Below are 16,435 nucleotides of genomic sequence, written 5' to 3'. Positions count from 1 at the left end.
ACTGGGAAAACCCCCAGCCTTTGCTTCCTGATCTTCTGACTGATTCGAGACTGACACTGAGCCAGCACCGTGCCCTCGCAGTCCTACTTGCTACCTGAGGTAAGGGAAGGGCATATGTGATAAAAAATTATACCCAATGGACTAAACCTACTGAAAACCAGTTTTTCCTGAATTTGTGCACTGATGGTCTGTAGATGACCATCTGGTGGGTGCAGTGTCCCTTACTGGATACTGTAAACATTTAAAGTCAAGTACCACGTGACATCTTTAGTATTAGAAAATTCTGTTTGCGTTGAAAACGATGCAGACTTTTTCATAATCAGTACACAGGAAAAGATGAAGGGCATTAAAGCTGAAGTGAGGAATAGAACATGATAGCTAAGTACATCAGAGCTGATACTTTCTGAAGACTTCAAAGTCTTATTGGCTGTACCCAGGAGCACCTGCAGAGTTTTCCCATTACAGGGCATGCTCGGAAGGATCAGTGTCCGATAACCCTTACAGGTGACATTGTACAAGGCCACGCTTCATGTGTAGAGCCTCCGTACACTTCATGCTTTTCAGCAACTGTGTGTGTAAGAAAAAATGCTTATCTAGAGTCTGCAAGTATGTGTTTTGGAAACCACGTTTCTCTTTCAGTGGACATCTGTCAAAACAGTGCTTGTTTGTTTATGACGCAGAATTGATTCACTATGTATGGGACTGGGAAAAGGACACATACAAAAAAGCATTTGCAATATCTCTTACAATTTGCATCATTTCAAGGATTCTTGAAAAGATCCCATTCTTATGTAGTATCAACCGGTGTGACCCATTCTCTCATGTGGATTTAAATCCCTATCATTACTCTCAATCCCTATCTCTGGCCAGGCTGATTCCATCACATGGAGGAAAAAGCAGTGATGATAAAGAGCAGTTTGTGCAAAGTGATTGAAACAACCACACTGTGAGGGGTTTTACTGTAATTTATAGCATGTGAAAATTTGCCGTTCAGGGCACTGTAAATCTGGTCAGATCTGTAGGAATGGTCTACCATGAATGCAAAGATAAAAGGAGGGGTGTAAACTTTTTCAGGTATTAAAAAAACAAATACTTCAGTGACTGTTAACTGAAAACAGCTGCTTTAAAAATGAGCTCAGAGCTGTCCCTGAAAAATTTTTCAGCCTTACACAGCAACTCACAGTCAAAGCATTAATAATGGTGCGCTTGCCTCTTCCCTTCACAGTCTGGGGGAATGCAACGAGCTTTAAGACTCCAGTTGCTTTTGCAATTACTTTATGAACTTCTTTTCCTTGGATCTTTATATTTGTATTGGAAACTGCTTTCTTTCAGCTGGGCTTTCTGAGAAATCTGAAAATGTGGCGAAACCGGGGACATGCTGTGCCTCTTGTAAGGAATTTCATCAAATAAAGCAGACAGTTTTACAGCTGAAGCAAAAGGTATGAACACTGATCAGTCATGTTACCAGACCTGCATGTTTTATGACAAGTGAGTATAAATTTAAGTGTTTGCAACTGTCACTGCCATGTGGCTCTTCTGCCCACAAGGATGATGGCAACGTGTTTTACAATTGCATAGGAAGAGCATCTTTACTTTATGCTTCTGCACTGCTTGTAAGCAGATTGCTAACCAGGCTCATGGTAAAAGAATCTGGCAAAAGCCCATTGCAACGTGAGCCCAGGTTTCTTGGCAAGATGCACTGTCCTCAGCTTTTCATTCATTCTGGATGCAGAGGATTTTGGACTTGAGGCACCTCAAGTAGATGTAAGTGCAAGACATTCTGCTGATGAGGAAACATGAGAGAATATGATTTTGCATTACTGAGTTGTTGATACGGGATGCTTGCCAGATAGGAGGTGTGTGGCTAGACAAAAAGCATCACCAGCACACACATCAGCTTTGATTATTAAAAAAAAAACCTCAGCTACGAGTTTTTAGTTGATTACACTGCACACAAAAAAACTTCCCCTGACCTTTATCTGCTCCTATATGTGACCTCCTTCTGCATTTTGGTAGGATTTATATAATGCAGACACTCAGGGTTTGGAGAACTGAGTACAGAGGTGCAGGTGCCTTTTCTGATGACACCTCCTCCGAATATTCAAGTTCTCTGAAATGGAAATGCTCTGCAGGAACAGTCTAAGCAATCCATGTTAGCAGGCTGTCATCATTTCCGCCGAGCTGCTCGCTTCAATGTACTGTGTCAAAACATGAATTGGTATATTCACCTGCTGCATTTAATGTTATTCATTCAGTGTAATTTGTACTGGGGAGAAAGGAATCTGCCTCACTAAAATTAAGCATATTGAAGTGTGAGATATTCTTTATTTCAAAAATTTAAAAAAAAAAAAAAAAAAAAAAAAAAAAAAAAAAAAAAAAAAAAAAAACAAAAAAAAACTTGCTTTCCTTCTGAACCCCTATGAAGACAAACGTGAAAGTGACAGAATTTCACACGTGGAAGAAAGTCAGGTTTTCAGACAGCTCCCGCTAGTGGACAGCAAACAGGATACAGAGGAGCAGCGCTGCAGAGCACCTGCGATGGGATCACGCTGCTGGCCAACTCGTTTGCTGCAAGAATGTGTGGAAACAAATCACCTGGATTAATGGAAAGTTTCATGTGTCTGACTTCCAGCGTTAGGAGCCTGTGTCCTGAGAGCCTAGCACTGCTGGTACCTGTTGCTGTGTGCACTTGTTGCATGGAATCTGTGGCGGTGCCTTAATGCTAATTCCTGCCGTAAGCTACAGACTAAGTTCTACCCAAGTATTTTCCTTGCGGGACTTGATCAGTTTGGCATCCTTGGAGAAAGCCCATGGAGCTGTACCTCATGCAGAGCTGGGAGAGATGACCCCTAGATGCCTTCAGCATCTCTCACCCTGCACCATACAGAGTTTTTGCCCACACAGAGAGGAGACCAGGCCTCATGCTGCTCCTCTGCCCAAGGAGACACAAAACTTTTGTTTCACTAACAGCTCCTTGTGGCCATCTCTCAATATCTGTGGTTGAAGCTGCTCTGTTTTGTACATAAAAATTCATTACTGGCTGCCAGAGAGACAATTTATGGGAATAAGTCTTTAGTCTTGTGGTTAAAAAATGTGAGTTTGCAAACTTCACATCAAATTATGTATAGCAGAGGAGTCACAGGAGGATCCAGTCCTGCAAATGCTACAGCTGGGAACAGGAATGTGTTTCTGGAGGTCGGAGGTGTGGTTTTGTGTCTTCTTAGGAAAAGAAAGAGGGAGTTGAACTCAAGTCCCTGCTGCCTCTGGAGAGTGCACAAGCTATTGGGTTAAAGGAGGTGGGTGATGTCACCAGTACCTTCTCAGAGGATTGCACCATTGATTCCAGACCCAACGTAAGAGAAGTTCATGGATCAAGTACAGGAATTCAATTCACGTGGTTATCAAGTGGGCTGCACTGTCCTCCTCATCTACTAGAGAGCTGTGAGCAGATGTAGACTGACCTCAGACCTTGCAGGAAGGAGGAAAAGCAGAAAGCTGGAAAAGCAGGGGACATGCAGACATGCTGACACACAGTCAACAGTTTTTTAAGAAGTCAAGTAAGCAGCTGAGCTCTTGGAGTCAGGGCATTGCTAGATCCTATGGCATAGATATATTTAAACATCTTAATTAGAAATCTCTGACAGAATTCCACAACACTCCTACCAAGAAGCACTATCAGAGTCACATACAGCACAGATCTAGAACTCCAGATGCAACATCCAACACTGAATATATGGGAACTTATTTCTAGCACTGTCTTTCTTTAAAATAGATCCTCACTAATATTTGCACACACATGGAAAAATATTTTTCAAGGGCCATTGAGATTTGGAGCTGTGGATGGAGAAAGCCAAGGTCACTCTGGATCAAGATCCTGGTTCAGTTAAAAGGTGAAATAGAAATTAGGCTAGTGAGCATAGCCAGTCCCTGGGAGGATGTGAGTCAATATCAAAAACACATGGTTTGGCCGCACTGTATGTAACAGCCACTTTCTGGCCAGGAGGTATCAAAGAGCAGTGAGCTATACCAGATCCTGGGTATTCTGGCATTCCTAGTGTGTGCCTTAAGTCCAGCTGACTCAGTGGGGAAGCATGTGTAGATGCTTTCACAGCAGCTATGTGATATTTTTTTTTTAACTAAGTTATTGTTAAAACAGCCTTGCTGGCAGGAACAAGTCAGTATTTTATTTACGCAACAGAAAAGAATACACTTCCAAATCTTCTTCATGATGAGTCGCTGCCACTAAATGCATCTTTTTAATCCAGACTGGCCATTTGCAATATAATGTGAAGAGCTAGTCTCAGCAGGGGCTATGCAGTAACTAACAGCTCCCCCAGGTAGGTCCAAGCTCTGGAGAGGAGGAGGAGATCCTTTAATAAGACACTCAATGGTGGCCACTCCCAAGGAAAAATATTCACTTTTTATTCAGTGTAAGTGTTCCTGCTGAGGAAGGCTGGAAGAGATGAAGTGCTCCTTGCCTGTTTGAGCCTCATTGATGACACCAAAAATATCCTCATAAAAAATGGCCTCAAAAAATACAGTGCTCTCAGGTTTTCATATTTGTAGTGTGCTGACCAAAGCTTGTCAGCAGACAGGGACATTGGTAAATGAAGAAAATGTTCTTTTGAAAGTCCAAGATGACAGTGCAAAAGGCCAACACCAGAGCAGTAGGTGTGCTCATTCACCGCCCTGTGGGGCTTCTGGGAAGTGCTGAACTCATCCAACTGCTGATTTCCAGAGGGGAGGAGGGACCATGCCAGATTCCTGTAAGGCTTTCATCTTGTTGCTTAATTTGTATTCACTGCAGTCACCTTGCCTTTGGAACAGCAGTGCTCTCCAATGCACAAGTCAGAAACGGCTGCTAAACCCTCGTTTTCCTCTCATCACATTTTGTATCCCAGTGTTTAAGTGCCACTGGGAGCTCAGCATTTCCAGTGTTCTTTCTTCCTTCTTTACTTTTTCTTCCTTCAGGACTGTTCTGGTGCATTCAGCTTCAAACTGCAAGCAGCACTGGCTGCTTTGTCATGTGCTTTCATTCACTAATAACTTGTTTGCCAAAATAAATTTGCCTGCTTATTCTGGGTATTGCAAGTGCATAGCGTTATTATTTTTTTCAGTGCTTTACAAACATGAGGCTAGTGCTGAGGGCAGGGGGGTATTAATCAAATAATTACAGGAGAGAGTAGGAGTCCTGAGCACAGAGCACGGAATTCCAAACAGCTGATTAAAAGCACTAGCAGAAAGCAGGAGTTATCAGACATTTTAGTTGATGCTCCTCTCCTATGCAAATGTTGCATAATCCAGTGATCCAAATTTATTCGGGGAAGCAACAAAGATGACCCAGGAATAGGTCTGTCCACATATTGATGAAATGGCTCCTCAGTTTTAATTGGTAGAGCAAAATTCCCCACTCCACATGCAGCCATTCACCACTAATAAACTTCTTGCTGTAGACCAGCCTTCTGGCTTGTCATCTCCCCTCAGCTCTCTGGAGACGTTAAGCATCTGCAGAATATTTTAAAATATGTTTAATTATTAAATGCATTCAATCTGGGCAAGCAAGAATTGATATTTAATGGTTAATGACATTTTAAACCACAGTATGCCATTCTCCTTACATTCTCACTTGCTTTTGCCTTGTGTCTTTATTCAGAGCAGATGCAGGCTCCATTGGGTTAAATAGTGTGGTTACAAGGCCAGATCCACAAAGCATTTTGGTCTCCCATTGAAACCTCTGAGAAGTTAGGGACTTGTGCAGCAATTCAAATGTAAATATCTGAGCAGATGTTGGCCTGAGAAAGCACAGAAAATGAACAGAAGAAAATTCAAATACGGAAAAAGAAGTTTCTTGAGGAACACCAAGCAGTTACCAGACTCCAGTTTTTCACAGCTTGTTGCTATCTGTCTCCTGAATTTCTCCTGCCCTCCATTTGGATAGACTTGCAGTATTTCCATGATGACTTGACAGGTGAACGGCCTTATGGGTAACATCAGGGTTACTGCCAGGGTACTGGCTCCACATCCTGGGGAAGTAAAGTACCAGAATGTATAAATGCCTTAAAATCAAATGGTGCCATGTTTTTCACATGGTATCTTCCAAGCCTGGGTTACCTCCTGGGTATATGATGCATGAAGTGTAAATCATCTGCAGGATCTCCCACCCAGGTCAGCTGAAGGATGGAGAGCTTACAGTGATTTCTGTTTCTGACAGGTTGCTTTGCTACCAAATAATGCTGCTGATCTTAGCAAGCAAATCACTGGTGAAAAAGTGCTTGCATCTAACGCATACATCCCTGGCCCCCCAGGCCAGCCTGGCCAACAAGGTCCTCCAGGTAAGACACAGACCAGAGGGATGTGGGTGTGAATTTGTGCCATGAGAAAAAATAATAAGCTTCAGCCTTTCAGTACGATAGGGTTTCATGTGTAACGTATTTTGATTGCTGTGATTATATTTTCATTTGTAATAAATTGAAAAACATTCTGCTCATTATTCAGTCATCCCCTGCCAACTGTCTAACAACAGTCCCTTGTGTTTCCTGTTTTCCATGTATTTCTCGGCATGCAAAGCTATTTTTGTCCTGTATGTGTTAATTTTCTCCCTATCCCTACAATATTTTTCCTGCTTCACTTGTCATTCCCCATTTCTAAACTCTGTCTTAAACACTCTGCATTACATTTCAGAAATACCTATTATTTTAGATTGTTAATAGAGCGGGAGATTTGCTTTCAGTTTGTGGGAGTTTGTGCCAAATGTTTTGTTTTTCCTTGTCTGGTTTTGCAAGGATTCATTTTTTGATTTTATGTTGTGCTCCAGATTAAAAGAAACCTGAAAAGAAAAGTAAAACTCCACTCTCACCTTCACTTTTATAAGGTTTAGGGTGAAATAATAAGAAAAGCAGAGAGTTTCTAATGCTCCAAATTAAGCCTGCAACCCGCAGTGATATTTAAAGTTTTGCTAACTGTTGAATGCAGATCTGATTTCAGGCTAGTAGTAAATGCAGGGAATTTTAGTATTGTTCTGAGTTCCTGGAATACTCTTATCAAGGACTAGATGATATTCCTTAACAGGTTTGATTCTCTACATGCAGAACTACCCTCCGTTTATCCCCACTTTTGCAGTGTTGCTTTATTTTTTTGAGTTTTTATCTCATTTTCTTGGAGGATGAGTATCTTCAGTCTTCACTATAACATAAATGCCAGGATAATGTGGTTAGAGATTCTCCGTCAGCCTCTGAAATGTATGGCGCACCGTCTTGCAATCTCTCTATCGTAGGCTGGCTCTGCATGTCTTCCATCTGGTTCCCATCACTGAGCTGTCCAAGGTACTGTAGAATTCTCTGTTCATCCCCGCTGACCTTCTCCCCTGCTCTGCCATTACCAGCAGCATGGCCAGGACTTCAGCAGGAGTCTGAGGGGTTCATTGCTCACTCCTTCTGAAAACCCTAGCTGTGAATATTCTGTCCTTATGAACCCTTTTTTCTCTCTGCCTTTCATTTCTTGGGTCTTTCACAGGACTTCAATACGAAGGAAAGTGCTTTCTCCTCTTATTACAAAGCGCTTCTGCCAATGACACTTTAATGAACTTTTATTTTGTGCAAATGTTCTTTCAGGTGCCTTATTTTCCATTTAGCTTTCCACAGTGTTCTCTTGATCTAAAGCTCTACTTTGTTGCCCGGGTGCCTCCTAAAAACTAGCATTTTTTTGCCAAGCCAGCAGAAGCTGAAAAGGGTATAAAGTAAAATGGAAGAACAGAGCTTTTCTTGCCCTATATCTTGGCTTCCATACTGCGAAAAAGAGATGTGCAAATCACTGCTGAAAAGGGTTTGCTTCTGTGCCAGTCATGTAGATGGCTTTGACCCAGCATTCCCATGAGTTTTCTGAGGCTTTCTTTTTATGAGATGTTTCTGAGATGTGACTTGCTCTTTCCCCCTTTTCTTTGTTGTGTGAAAAATAGGCTTTTCTGCTTTTTGTTTCATCCCTGGTCTGTGTCGCCAACCACTTGGCAGTGACAATCTTGTTTTCTGGTTGTTTGTTGTTGTTGTTGTTTGATGGGTTTTCGTTTGTTGGTTGATTTTGTTGTTGTTGTTTGGGTTGTTGAGGTTTTTTTTGTATACACAGGACTTCATTGCTTTGTTAAGACTACTTGTAGCTACTCTGATAAGGACTGATGTTACCTAAAATGAATTCTGTGTTGGTTACATTGTGGACTTGGGGGCATTAAGGTAACCAGTCCATTGAGTGGCTCAAAAAATAGCCCGTCCCCACTGCGTGTGCTGATGAAATGTGCTGAAGGCTTTCCCTGGCAGGTAACCTTTGCTGTCAATTGCAGGGGCACCAGGACCAAAAGGGAGTCAAGGAGTTCCTGGGTCACCTGGACCTCCTGGACAGCCAGGCCCCCGGGGATCAATGGGACCTATGGGCCCATCTCCAGATATATCCCATATTAAGCAGGGCAGACGGGGCCCCGTGGTCAGTATTCTCACCTCCTCTCATGCACTGTATGATTGGCCTTAGGCCTGCAACCAATCATGTCCTCGTTAACACTTTATTTTCTGTTGCAGGGCCCACCTGGAGCACCGGGGAGAGATGGTAGCAAGGTGAGGAGAGGTACAATGCAGGCACTTGCACTTATGAAGTTCAGGCTTGCTAGAGACCCTCTATGCATTTGCAGTCTTTTACCATCTCATTTCCTTTGCTAAGATGGAAATACTCTATTGTCCTACCCCTTTGTGTCTTTCTCGTGCAGTTTTGTTCTGCCCATTCCTGAAGTCTTAAAAATAATAGCCCTTCCAGGCTGTCAAGCAGCTTTTTTTCCTTTATTTGCAGCTATTTTGGCTTTTTGAAGAAGAAACATTTATGCTTTAGCCCATTTCATTACACTGTTCGTGATTTTCTCCAGTGAACTGGTTTGTTTGTTACCATCTAGGAGAAACATCAGAAGCATCCAGCTCTGCTCCTGCTAGAGCTGGTGGCAATTTCCTGTGTTCTTTCTGGTATATTCCTGGTTCTTCCTGGCGTATTTGTTGCCACTTCACTTTCTTTTATTTTTCTGAGCAAGCAAAATTAATGTAAGCTGATAATTCTTTATCTGTAGCCAGTAAGGGAGTCTGCACAGGTAAACCTTGATTTTTCAGTTTCCTTTTGTCACAGCAACTTAACTGAGGTGGTATTGATTTCAGGGGGAGCGAGGTGCACCAGGACCAAAAGGGATACCTGTAAGTATCACTCACAGCAAGCATTCCTACAGCAAAGTGATGCTGACTACCAGCAGGCCAGCCAAAAGGAAGATAAACTTCTTCTTTGTCAAAATTACAGTGAATTACACTTTACATGCACAGAAAAGGAAAGAAAGTAATTTCCAGTTTTCATCCAAACCTGTTGCCTATACACCTCCAGTTTCACTGGATGCTACTCTGAAGGCAATAAGTGGTGGTACATGTTAGCTGGCAAAGGCATGAGAATCCATGCAGAGTGCTAGTTAGCACAGTTCAACCAACAGTCATAGGAACGTGAGCTCTGAAACATTTTAAAATCCTGCCTCTCATCTCTCTCTCGAACATGGCAAGCTGTAGGCTTTGAGCAAATCATCAGAAGAAGGATGGGGTGTGTATAACCTGCTTTTAAGTGAAATTGATTAAGATGTTGTCGGTCATGGTCTTTTGATGAAATCGATTTTTAGGAGTGTGCAGCTCAGTGTCCTCAGCATTGAACAGTGTAGTTTACTGTGTGAAGTCAGCTAAAACGAAGCAATGATTTTCTGAAATTAAATAGAAACAGGTGGATACTTTCTACATCATAATTACCAATAAACATAGTAAGTGCTGGACAACAGAGGGGTTAATATATTGAAAATTATCTTCCAAACATCAGTATTCCCCAAAGAATTTTTAAAATAAATATTACCAATTATTAAGTATTCTATCAGTTTAATAAGAAAGAATATAAGGAACCAGTGTTTCTCTCCTCTTTTCCCACAAGGTTGAGATGCTCTTTAGAGGCAGATACACAAAGGATTTGTTCTATAACAGAGAGCTGAGAATCTTGTCAATACAGTCTCTGTCTGCAAAAAAAAAAAAAAAAAAAAAAAAAAGAAAGAAAGAAAGAAAAAACTTTGCCTTTTGAAAATTGTTTCCTGAGCAGGAGGATTCAAAAAGAGACATTTAATTTCTGTCAATAGATATGAAGCCGTATTTTAATGAATTACCCCTGCTAAGGTAACTATATCAACCCATTTGAAAACTTAAATACGATATCACCATGCCTTGTGACTGCAGGGCCCACCAGGTTCGTTTGACTTCCTATTGCTGATGATGGCAGACATCAGAAATGACATCGCAGAGCTGCAGGAGAGAGTGTTTGGACGGAGGACTCATTCATCAACAGAGGAGTTTCCATTACCTCAGGAATTTACAAACTATCACGACACGGTAGATTTTGGATCTGGAGAAGACTACAAACCACGGGCAGCACCCAGAGACTCCAGGATACAGAAGGCAGCCCATCCTTAGTTATGCCTACTGAAAAATAGAGCCCCTCTAGAGTTCTTCGTTATAAAAATGCACTGACCAATGTAAAATATATATAGATTATTTCCCATCTTTCTCTTTGCTTTTCCCTAACCATGCTGCCTGTACTGTAGCTTTCCCAGTTCATGATGGCCTCCTTGCAGTAATTCTACACCTTCAAGCCTGCACTGTGCATTGTATGTAGACTATCAGGAAAACCTTCTTAATGTGTAGGGCTAGCAGGATTCAGGCAAGAGCTAGCTAATGGGGCAGACAACAGCATCTCATCTGCCTACCTATGGTTCTGCGTCCAAATGACCCAGTACCCAAATTTTGTGAGGGGTAGAGAGGTGAGAGAGGGAGCTGAACATCATCCCCGAAAGACATCAGGAATGAAAACCTAGGCTCACAGTCACTTGATACATGTAAATGAATTATTCCACTGAACACAAGTCTCCAGTTAGTGTCCCCAGGCTTAGGAGAGTGTGAAAAGTGGATCTCTGTTTCACAGCAGAGGCCAGCTCAGTGTGAGGTGTCTCCTTCTGTTATGCTCCACCATGGCAGAAAAAGGCCCGAAATTATGATCAAGCAGTGATGCAAAGGTACTGCTGGTTGATCAAGAAATTATGTGGCTTGCTATTAATAGAAAATTGTACAAAGACAGTCCAGAAAACGTCTCTGTCCTAAACTAACAGTACTTTTCCCTTACCATTCTTCCACTGCTCAGTGTGAAACCCAGTTCTCTTCCTCAACAGGTTCATACTGGATGCATTTTCACACAGGTGAGCAAGAGAACAGGGACAAAGCAGAAAGAGCAAGCATATGTCAATCAAGTTGGCTTATTGGCAAGCACAAAAATTTCAACGTTGCAGAAAGTCTAGATTCCGACCTCCTGTAGGTGCTTGTCTTCCTTGGTGAAATGCTAACTCAATTTTACTTGATCCAAGTAAAACTGAGACCAGAGAGAGGCCTCGTTTGCAAAGAGCTTCCATCTGTTTTGCTCCTCTGCTGCATGAGAGCAACCTATATGGCATTCAAAGAACTGGAACACAATAGCTGCAGTGTATTTGGCTGGTTATATGAGGTGTATGGGCAGGTGCAGGAGTGCACATGACAAAACATTTCACGTGGTACAAGGATAGCTAAGGTGAGGTACTGCACATGGGATCCTGTATTTGTGAAGAGGGATGAAAGGGAGTGCCCTTTTTTTACACTGGAAAATGGGATGCACAAGTTAGATCATACCTCATGGATGATGTATGTTAACTTTTTTATGGGGATTTTCACAGCTTCTGAGGACTTTGCCATGCTTAGAAGATAAAGGAGTGTCTTAAGCACCAAACTTCAATGTTGTATCTGTGTAGCTGCTACTTCTACAAGATGTTTAGTGCTGGGTCCTATCCATGTCACAAATGCAAAGAAAAATTTATTTTGCCATGTTTTCCATGTCTTGCATGTTCTAGTAGAATAAATACTGGTAAAAACATAAGGAGATCCTTTTCAGATAATCTGTAAAGTTTTGGATCCCCTTCCATATTCTCTGGGCCAAAAGATAGTTGGTGTAATCCTTACACCACCGGAACAGGTCATGCTGTAGAAACAGCTGGCTGACTAGACCTTTCATATCTTTTATATGCTATTGTAAGAGGATTTTCTTCATTCCTGTAATTGTTTCACAACTTTTCACTATCAGTATGCCACAAGCAAGGGCATTAGATTCAAGAACATTCAAGTTCTTTATTCCTCTTCACATTATATGCATATCAGTATTTACACAGCAATGACTAAGCCACTGGTTTTGCTTAGAAAAAATGATAGTGCTCTCATTCTCTGGTCTTTGGGCTTCTCTGAAAGGACCTCACCCAGCAGCTACAGATCCAAGTAATCTTATAAAGGAGATAATGGGGATATCAGTGAGACTTGAGGAAGGAACTTCTGGCCAAAGGAGGAATGTTCTTACATACAGCAGACTGAAAGAAACCTCTAAGGCAGCATTAACTGAGGCATGCATGTATTATTTTCTAAATTTCAAAGAGGCAACTAGGTATAAATTATATAGGTCATGAATATGCAGTAAGTACAGTTGTTAAATGTCCAATTATGTTTTTGCAACTGTTGCAAATTATGTAACTCTTGCATATGTTCACCACCACCATCCATGACCTGCTGGATCAGGTTGATTTCCACTTACAGAATTAGCAGCTGCAGTTGTTTGAACCATCAGATATTGAACAATGAGTTAAATGAGTCGCTTTCTACATACTGACTAAACTCTATTGCCCACTGCCTACAAGAAGATGTATTCTAAAAAAAGGCATTTGTTTGAGTTCTAAGCTCTGCTTTTTCAAATATAGGCAAATACCAAAACAGTAGTTCCTACAGTCTGACAACTGAATTCAGGGGAATGCAGTAATTGCCCTGTTTTGTGTAAGTATTTAGGGAAGGGAAATTCTGATACTGCACCAGAAAAGTAGATAAAATACATGCCTCACTGTAAGTGCAGAAATCTGTCCAACAGACTTGTGAACATAAAATAGGGCACATTTTTACATGCCCTTCTGAATGCCTTTCTCAATAACTTCCCTTTCTATCGTCTGCATCATGTTTTTTTCACAGTCCAGAGCTGTTTCTTTCCAGCAGACATGCTTCCTCCATAAAAATGGTGAAGGAAAGAGCAACTTGGGTTTGTCCTTGTGCCTCACCTTCCTTTCCACAGACTCCTTGCCCTGCAGTGGTGTTGGCTGAGTCCCAGCAGCAGGGAGAAGATGCTGTGGTAAGGACACGTTCACTCCACTGGACAGAGGAATGCCTCTAGCGGGGAGAGTCCCTCTGAGCAAAGCTGGCTGGGAAGGTTCAGCCTTGTGTCTAAGACCTTTGTGTACACCTTTATCATTTTATTTCTCATTAATTGTATGATAGCTTTCATGACACATTTTATCAAACCATTTCACTACAGTTTCTATAGAGACACATGGAGAATCTCAGAAAAATGAAGCTTTCTTCAGCATACCCAAAGCTTCATAAACCCGGATCAGAGGAGTCATCTCCAGATTTAAGCATTGTTACCAGAGAGAGAGAAGAAACTCACTACCTTATAAATTATTTATTTCTCTATAGCTCCAGAAGTAATAACCCGAGAAGAATGCAGTACCATCTATGCTCATGTCCAGTTTCATTACTAGGCTCATGCACACGACAACTTTGTTTCATATAAATACTATGTATAATTTTATTAGAAATAAATATTATTTTGATGTTAAGACATCAACTTATAAGCAGAAAGATAATAAAGAGTTTGTTATTTTATTAATATTGGAAATATATTTAATGGAAACATTTGCAAGAGTGTGTAGTGATGGGGAAATACTGGTTGTTAAAAGGCTTAACAAAAACATAAAGCTTCCAGGGACATATGGGGTTACTCTTCCTTGCAAAGCTGGAATACTGACACATAACAATTCTTACATGGTCAGGTTAAACCAGGAAAAGGAAAGGAAAATTGATTGTGAACAGAATTATGACAATCCCTGGAGTTACTGTTGGTACCACAGTTTGAATAACATTCTTCCCAGAAGTATTTCAGAGTAAATATGTTATGCCCCAGAGAAGCAACAAAAGATGGGGTCCAAGAATTTGTTAATTTCACTTAAAATCTGTATGTTTGTTCCTATTACACATTCCAGTAACTATACTGTCCACTTTATTTATATATAAAATACTAAAATGTGTATAAAATGATTGTGATTTTATGATGTATTCGTAATAACAAAGTTATTTTTTCTTACACTGTTGCTGGTTGTTTCTGTTCCATGTACTTTTGCTTGCACATAAGGCACTGATTGGAAGAAACAAGGACGACATCTCCTGACACTGCCTTTTAGCGTTCTGCTTGGAGCCAGGCAATACGCACAGCTATGAGCAAAGCTATGCGGGTACGGTGTTCTGTGTTTGTGACAGTGAGGCACGTACACACCTCACTACTACAATGGCCTTGCAAGCATTGGCCTCGGTGGCCTTACCCATGCTTCTACACACAGCTTAGAATCACAGAATCACCAAGGCTGGAAAAGGCCTCTAAGATCATCTAGTCCAACCCCAACCCACCCTCACCATGCCCACTACCACGTCCCTCAGTGCCCCATCTCCACGGTTCTTGAATACCTCTGGGGACGGTGACTCCACCACCTCCCTGGGCAGCCTGTGCCAATGCATCACCACTCTTCTGGAGAAGAAATTCTCCTAATATCCAACTTGAACCTCCCCTGGCACAACTTGTGGACATTCCCTCTTGCTCTATCACAGTTATCTGGTGGAAGAGGCTGGCCCCCACCTCGCCACAACCTCCTTTCAGGGAGTTGTAGAGAGTGATAAGGTCTCCCCTGAGCCTCCTCCAGATTCGGCAATCCCAGTTCCCTCAGCCACTCCCCATAAGACTTGTGCTCCAGACCCCTCACAGCTTCGTTGCCTTCCCTGGACATCTCCAGAGCCTCAATGCCTTTCTGGTAGTGAGGCTTCAGCACAGCCAGGGGAAGTGGTGCCCGCCACCGGTACTGGGGAATAACGGGGAAGGCGGTGAGGCTGTGGCAGGCCTGTCCCTGCTCTCTGCACTTCCCTGCGCGCCCTCATGCCCAGGTTCATCCTGTGAGCGCAGGGCGTCACCTCCTGCCCGAGCTGCCGCGAGGAGCAAGCAGGGCCGCTCTTCCCCTTCCTCCCCCAGAGCCCTCCTTGCCCGCGCGGTGCTTCCCCCGGACCGCATCAGCACCACACTTCCGCGGTGCAAAATGGCGGTCAGCGCCGCGGTCAGCGCCGGTAACCGCACCTCCCGGCATGCCGCGCGGCGCACCCCACACTGAGACTACCACTCCCGGCATGCCACGCGCCCGCAGGGACGAGTGCGTTGCGCCTGCGCGCCGATGACGTCACCGAAACTCGCCGAGCTCCTTCCTGTTGGCGCGGCGGCGGCGGCGGGGCGGCGGGATGCGGTTGTCGCTGGTGGCCGCGATCTCGCACGGGCGCGTGTTCCGGCGGCTGGGGCACGGCCCGCGCTCGCGCCTCGACCTGCTGCGCAGCCTGGTGACGGCGCTGGTGCGGCACGAGCGCATCGAGGCGCCGTGGGCGCGCGCCGACGAAATGCGGGGATACGCGGAGCGGGTGAGCGGCGGGACCGGGCCGCGGTGGGCGGAAGCGCCGGTTGAGGGTCGCTGACGGCTCTGCCCCGCTTCTTCCCCGCAGCTCATTGACTACGCCAAGCGCGGGGACACGGACGAGCGCGCCATGCGCATGGCGGATTTCTGGCTGACGGTAGGTAGCCCCCGGCCCGGCTCCCTCAGCGGCCCGCGGCCCCGGGTCTGAGCGTGCCGCCCCGCAGGAGAAGGACCTCATCCACAAGCTGTTCAAAGTGCTGGCGCCCCGATTCCAGCCGCACCCCGGCAGCTACACTCGCATGTTGCACATCCCCAACCGGGACAGCGTGGACCGTGCCAAGATGGCTGTGATCGAGCTGAAGGGGAACCCCTTCCCGCCGCTCATCCGCCCGCGTCGTGACAGTGAGAAGACGCTGCTCAACCAGCTGCTGAAGGGCTACCGGGAGGATGCCCAGCACACTGCAGGCCCCTGAGGGCACTGTGTGGGCATCCTCCTGTGCTCCAGGGATGTCCCATGTGGGCAGCAGGATGGGGCCTGGGGTGAGCTCACGTCCTGGGGCAGGGCATATGCTGCCCTCCTGGGGCACAGGGCAGGAAGGTGTCCTGGGAGGGCTCAGGATTTATTGGTAGCCTTTATGATCATAATAGGGGCACAAGCTCAAGGTTTACCTTGCTCTTCCTGTGATTTAGCAGCAACTCAGCAAGAGAAGGAAATCAAGCTGCGAGGCCTAGTGACTGATATTTTCTGTGTAAATAAACTACTTTGAAAAGTGAGTTCACTTCTCT

The 16,435-nt window shown here is 43.9% G+C and overlaps 2 protein-coding genes across 3 annotated transcripts in view; both read left to right on the top strand.

Moving 5' to 3' along the window:
• Positions 1–14,289, top strand: part of CCBE1 (collagen and calcium binding EGF domains 1) — a 92,206-nt gene extending 77,917 nt beyond the window's left edge. For both annotated transcript variants that reach the window (XM_021380395.1, XM_021380394.1), the window contains 6 exons: positions 1,333–1,439; positions 6,212–6,332; positions 8,330–8,469; positions 8,562–8,597; positions 9,180–9,215; positions 10,275–14,289. In XM_021380395.1, the coding sequence (XP_021236070.1) occupies positions 1,333–1,439; positions 6,212–6,332; positions 8,330–8,469; positions 8,562–8,597; positions 9,180–9,215; positions 10,275–10,508 (674 nt within the window). In that variant the 3' untranslated portion in view covers positions 10,509–14,289. The remainder of the gene's footprint in view (positions 1–1,332; positions 1,440–6,211; positions 6,333–8,329; positions 8,470–8,561; positions 8,598–9,179; positions 9,216–10,274) is intronic.
• On the top strand, positions 15,435–16,423 carry MRPL17 (mitochondrial ribosomal protein L17). The gene is made up of 3 exons (XM_021380964.1): positions 15,435–15,656; positions 15,738–15,806; positions 15,874–16,423. Exons 1-3 carry the CDS (start codon positions 15,483–15,485, stop codon positions 16,120–16,122), a joined length of 492 nt encoding a protein of 163 aa, XP_021236639.1. The 5' UTR covers positions 15,435–15,482; the 3' UTR covers positions 16,123–16,423.

Source organism: Numida meleagris, chromosome Z, assembly GCF_002078875.1.
Source record: "Numida meleagris isolate 19003 breed g44 Domestic line chromosome Z, NumMel1.0, whole genome shotgun sequence".
Lineage (NCBI taxonomy): Eukaryota > Metazoa > Chordata > Aves > Galliformes > Numididae > Numida > Numida meleagris.
Note: the sequence above shows the minus strand (reverse complement) of the source record. Positions and strands in the feature narration are given on the sequence as shown.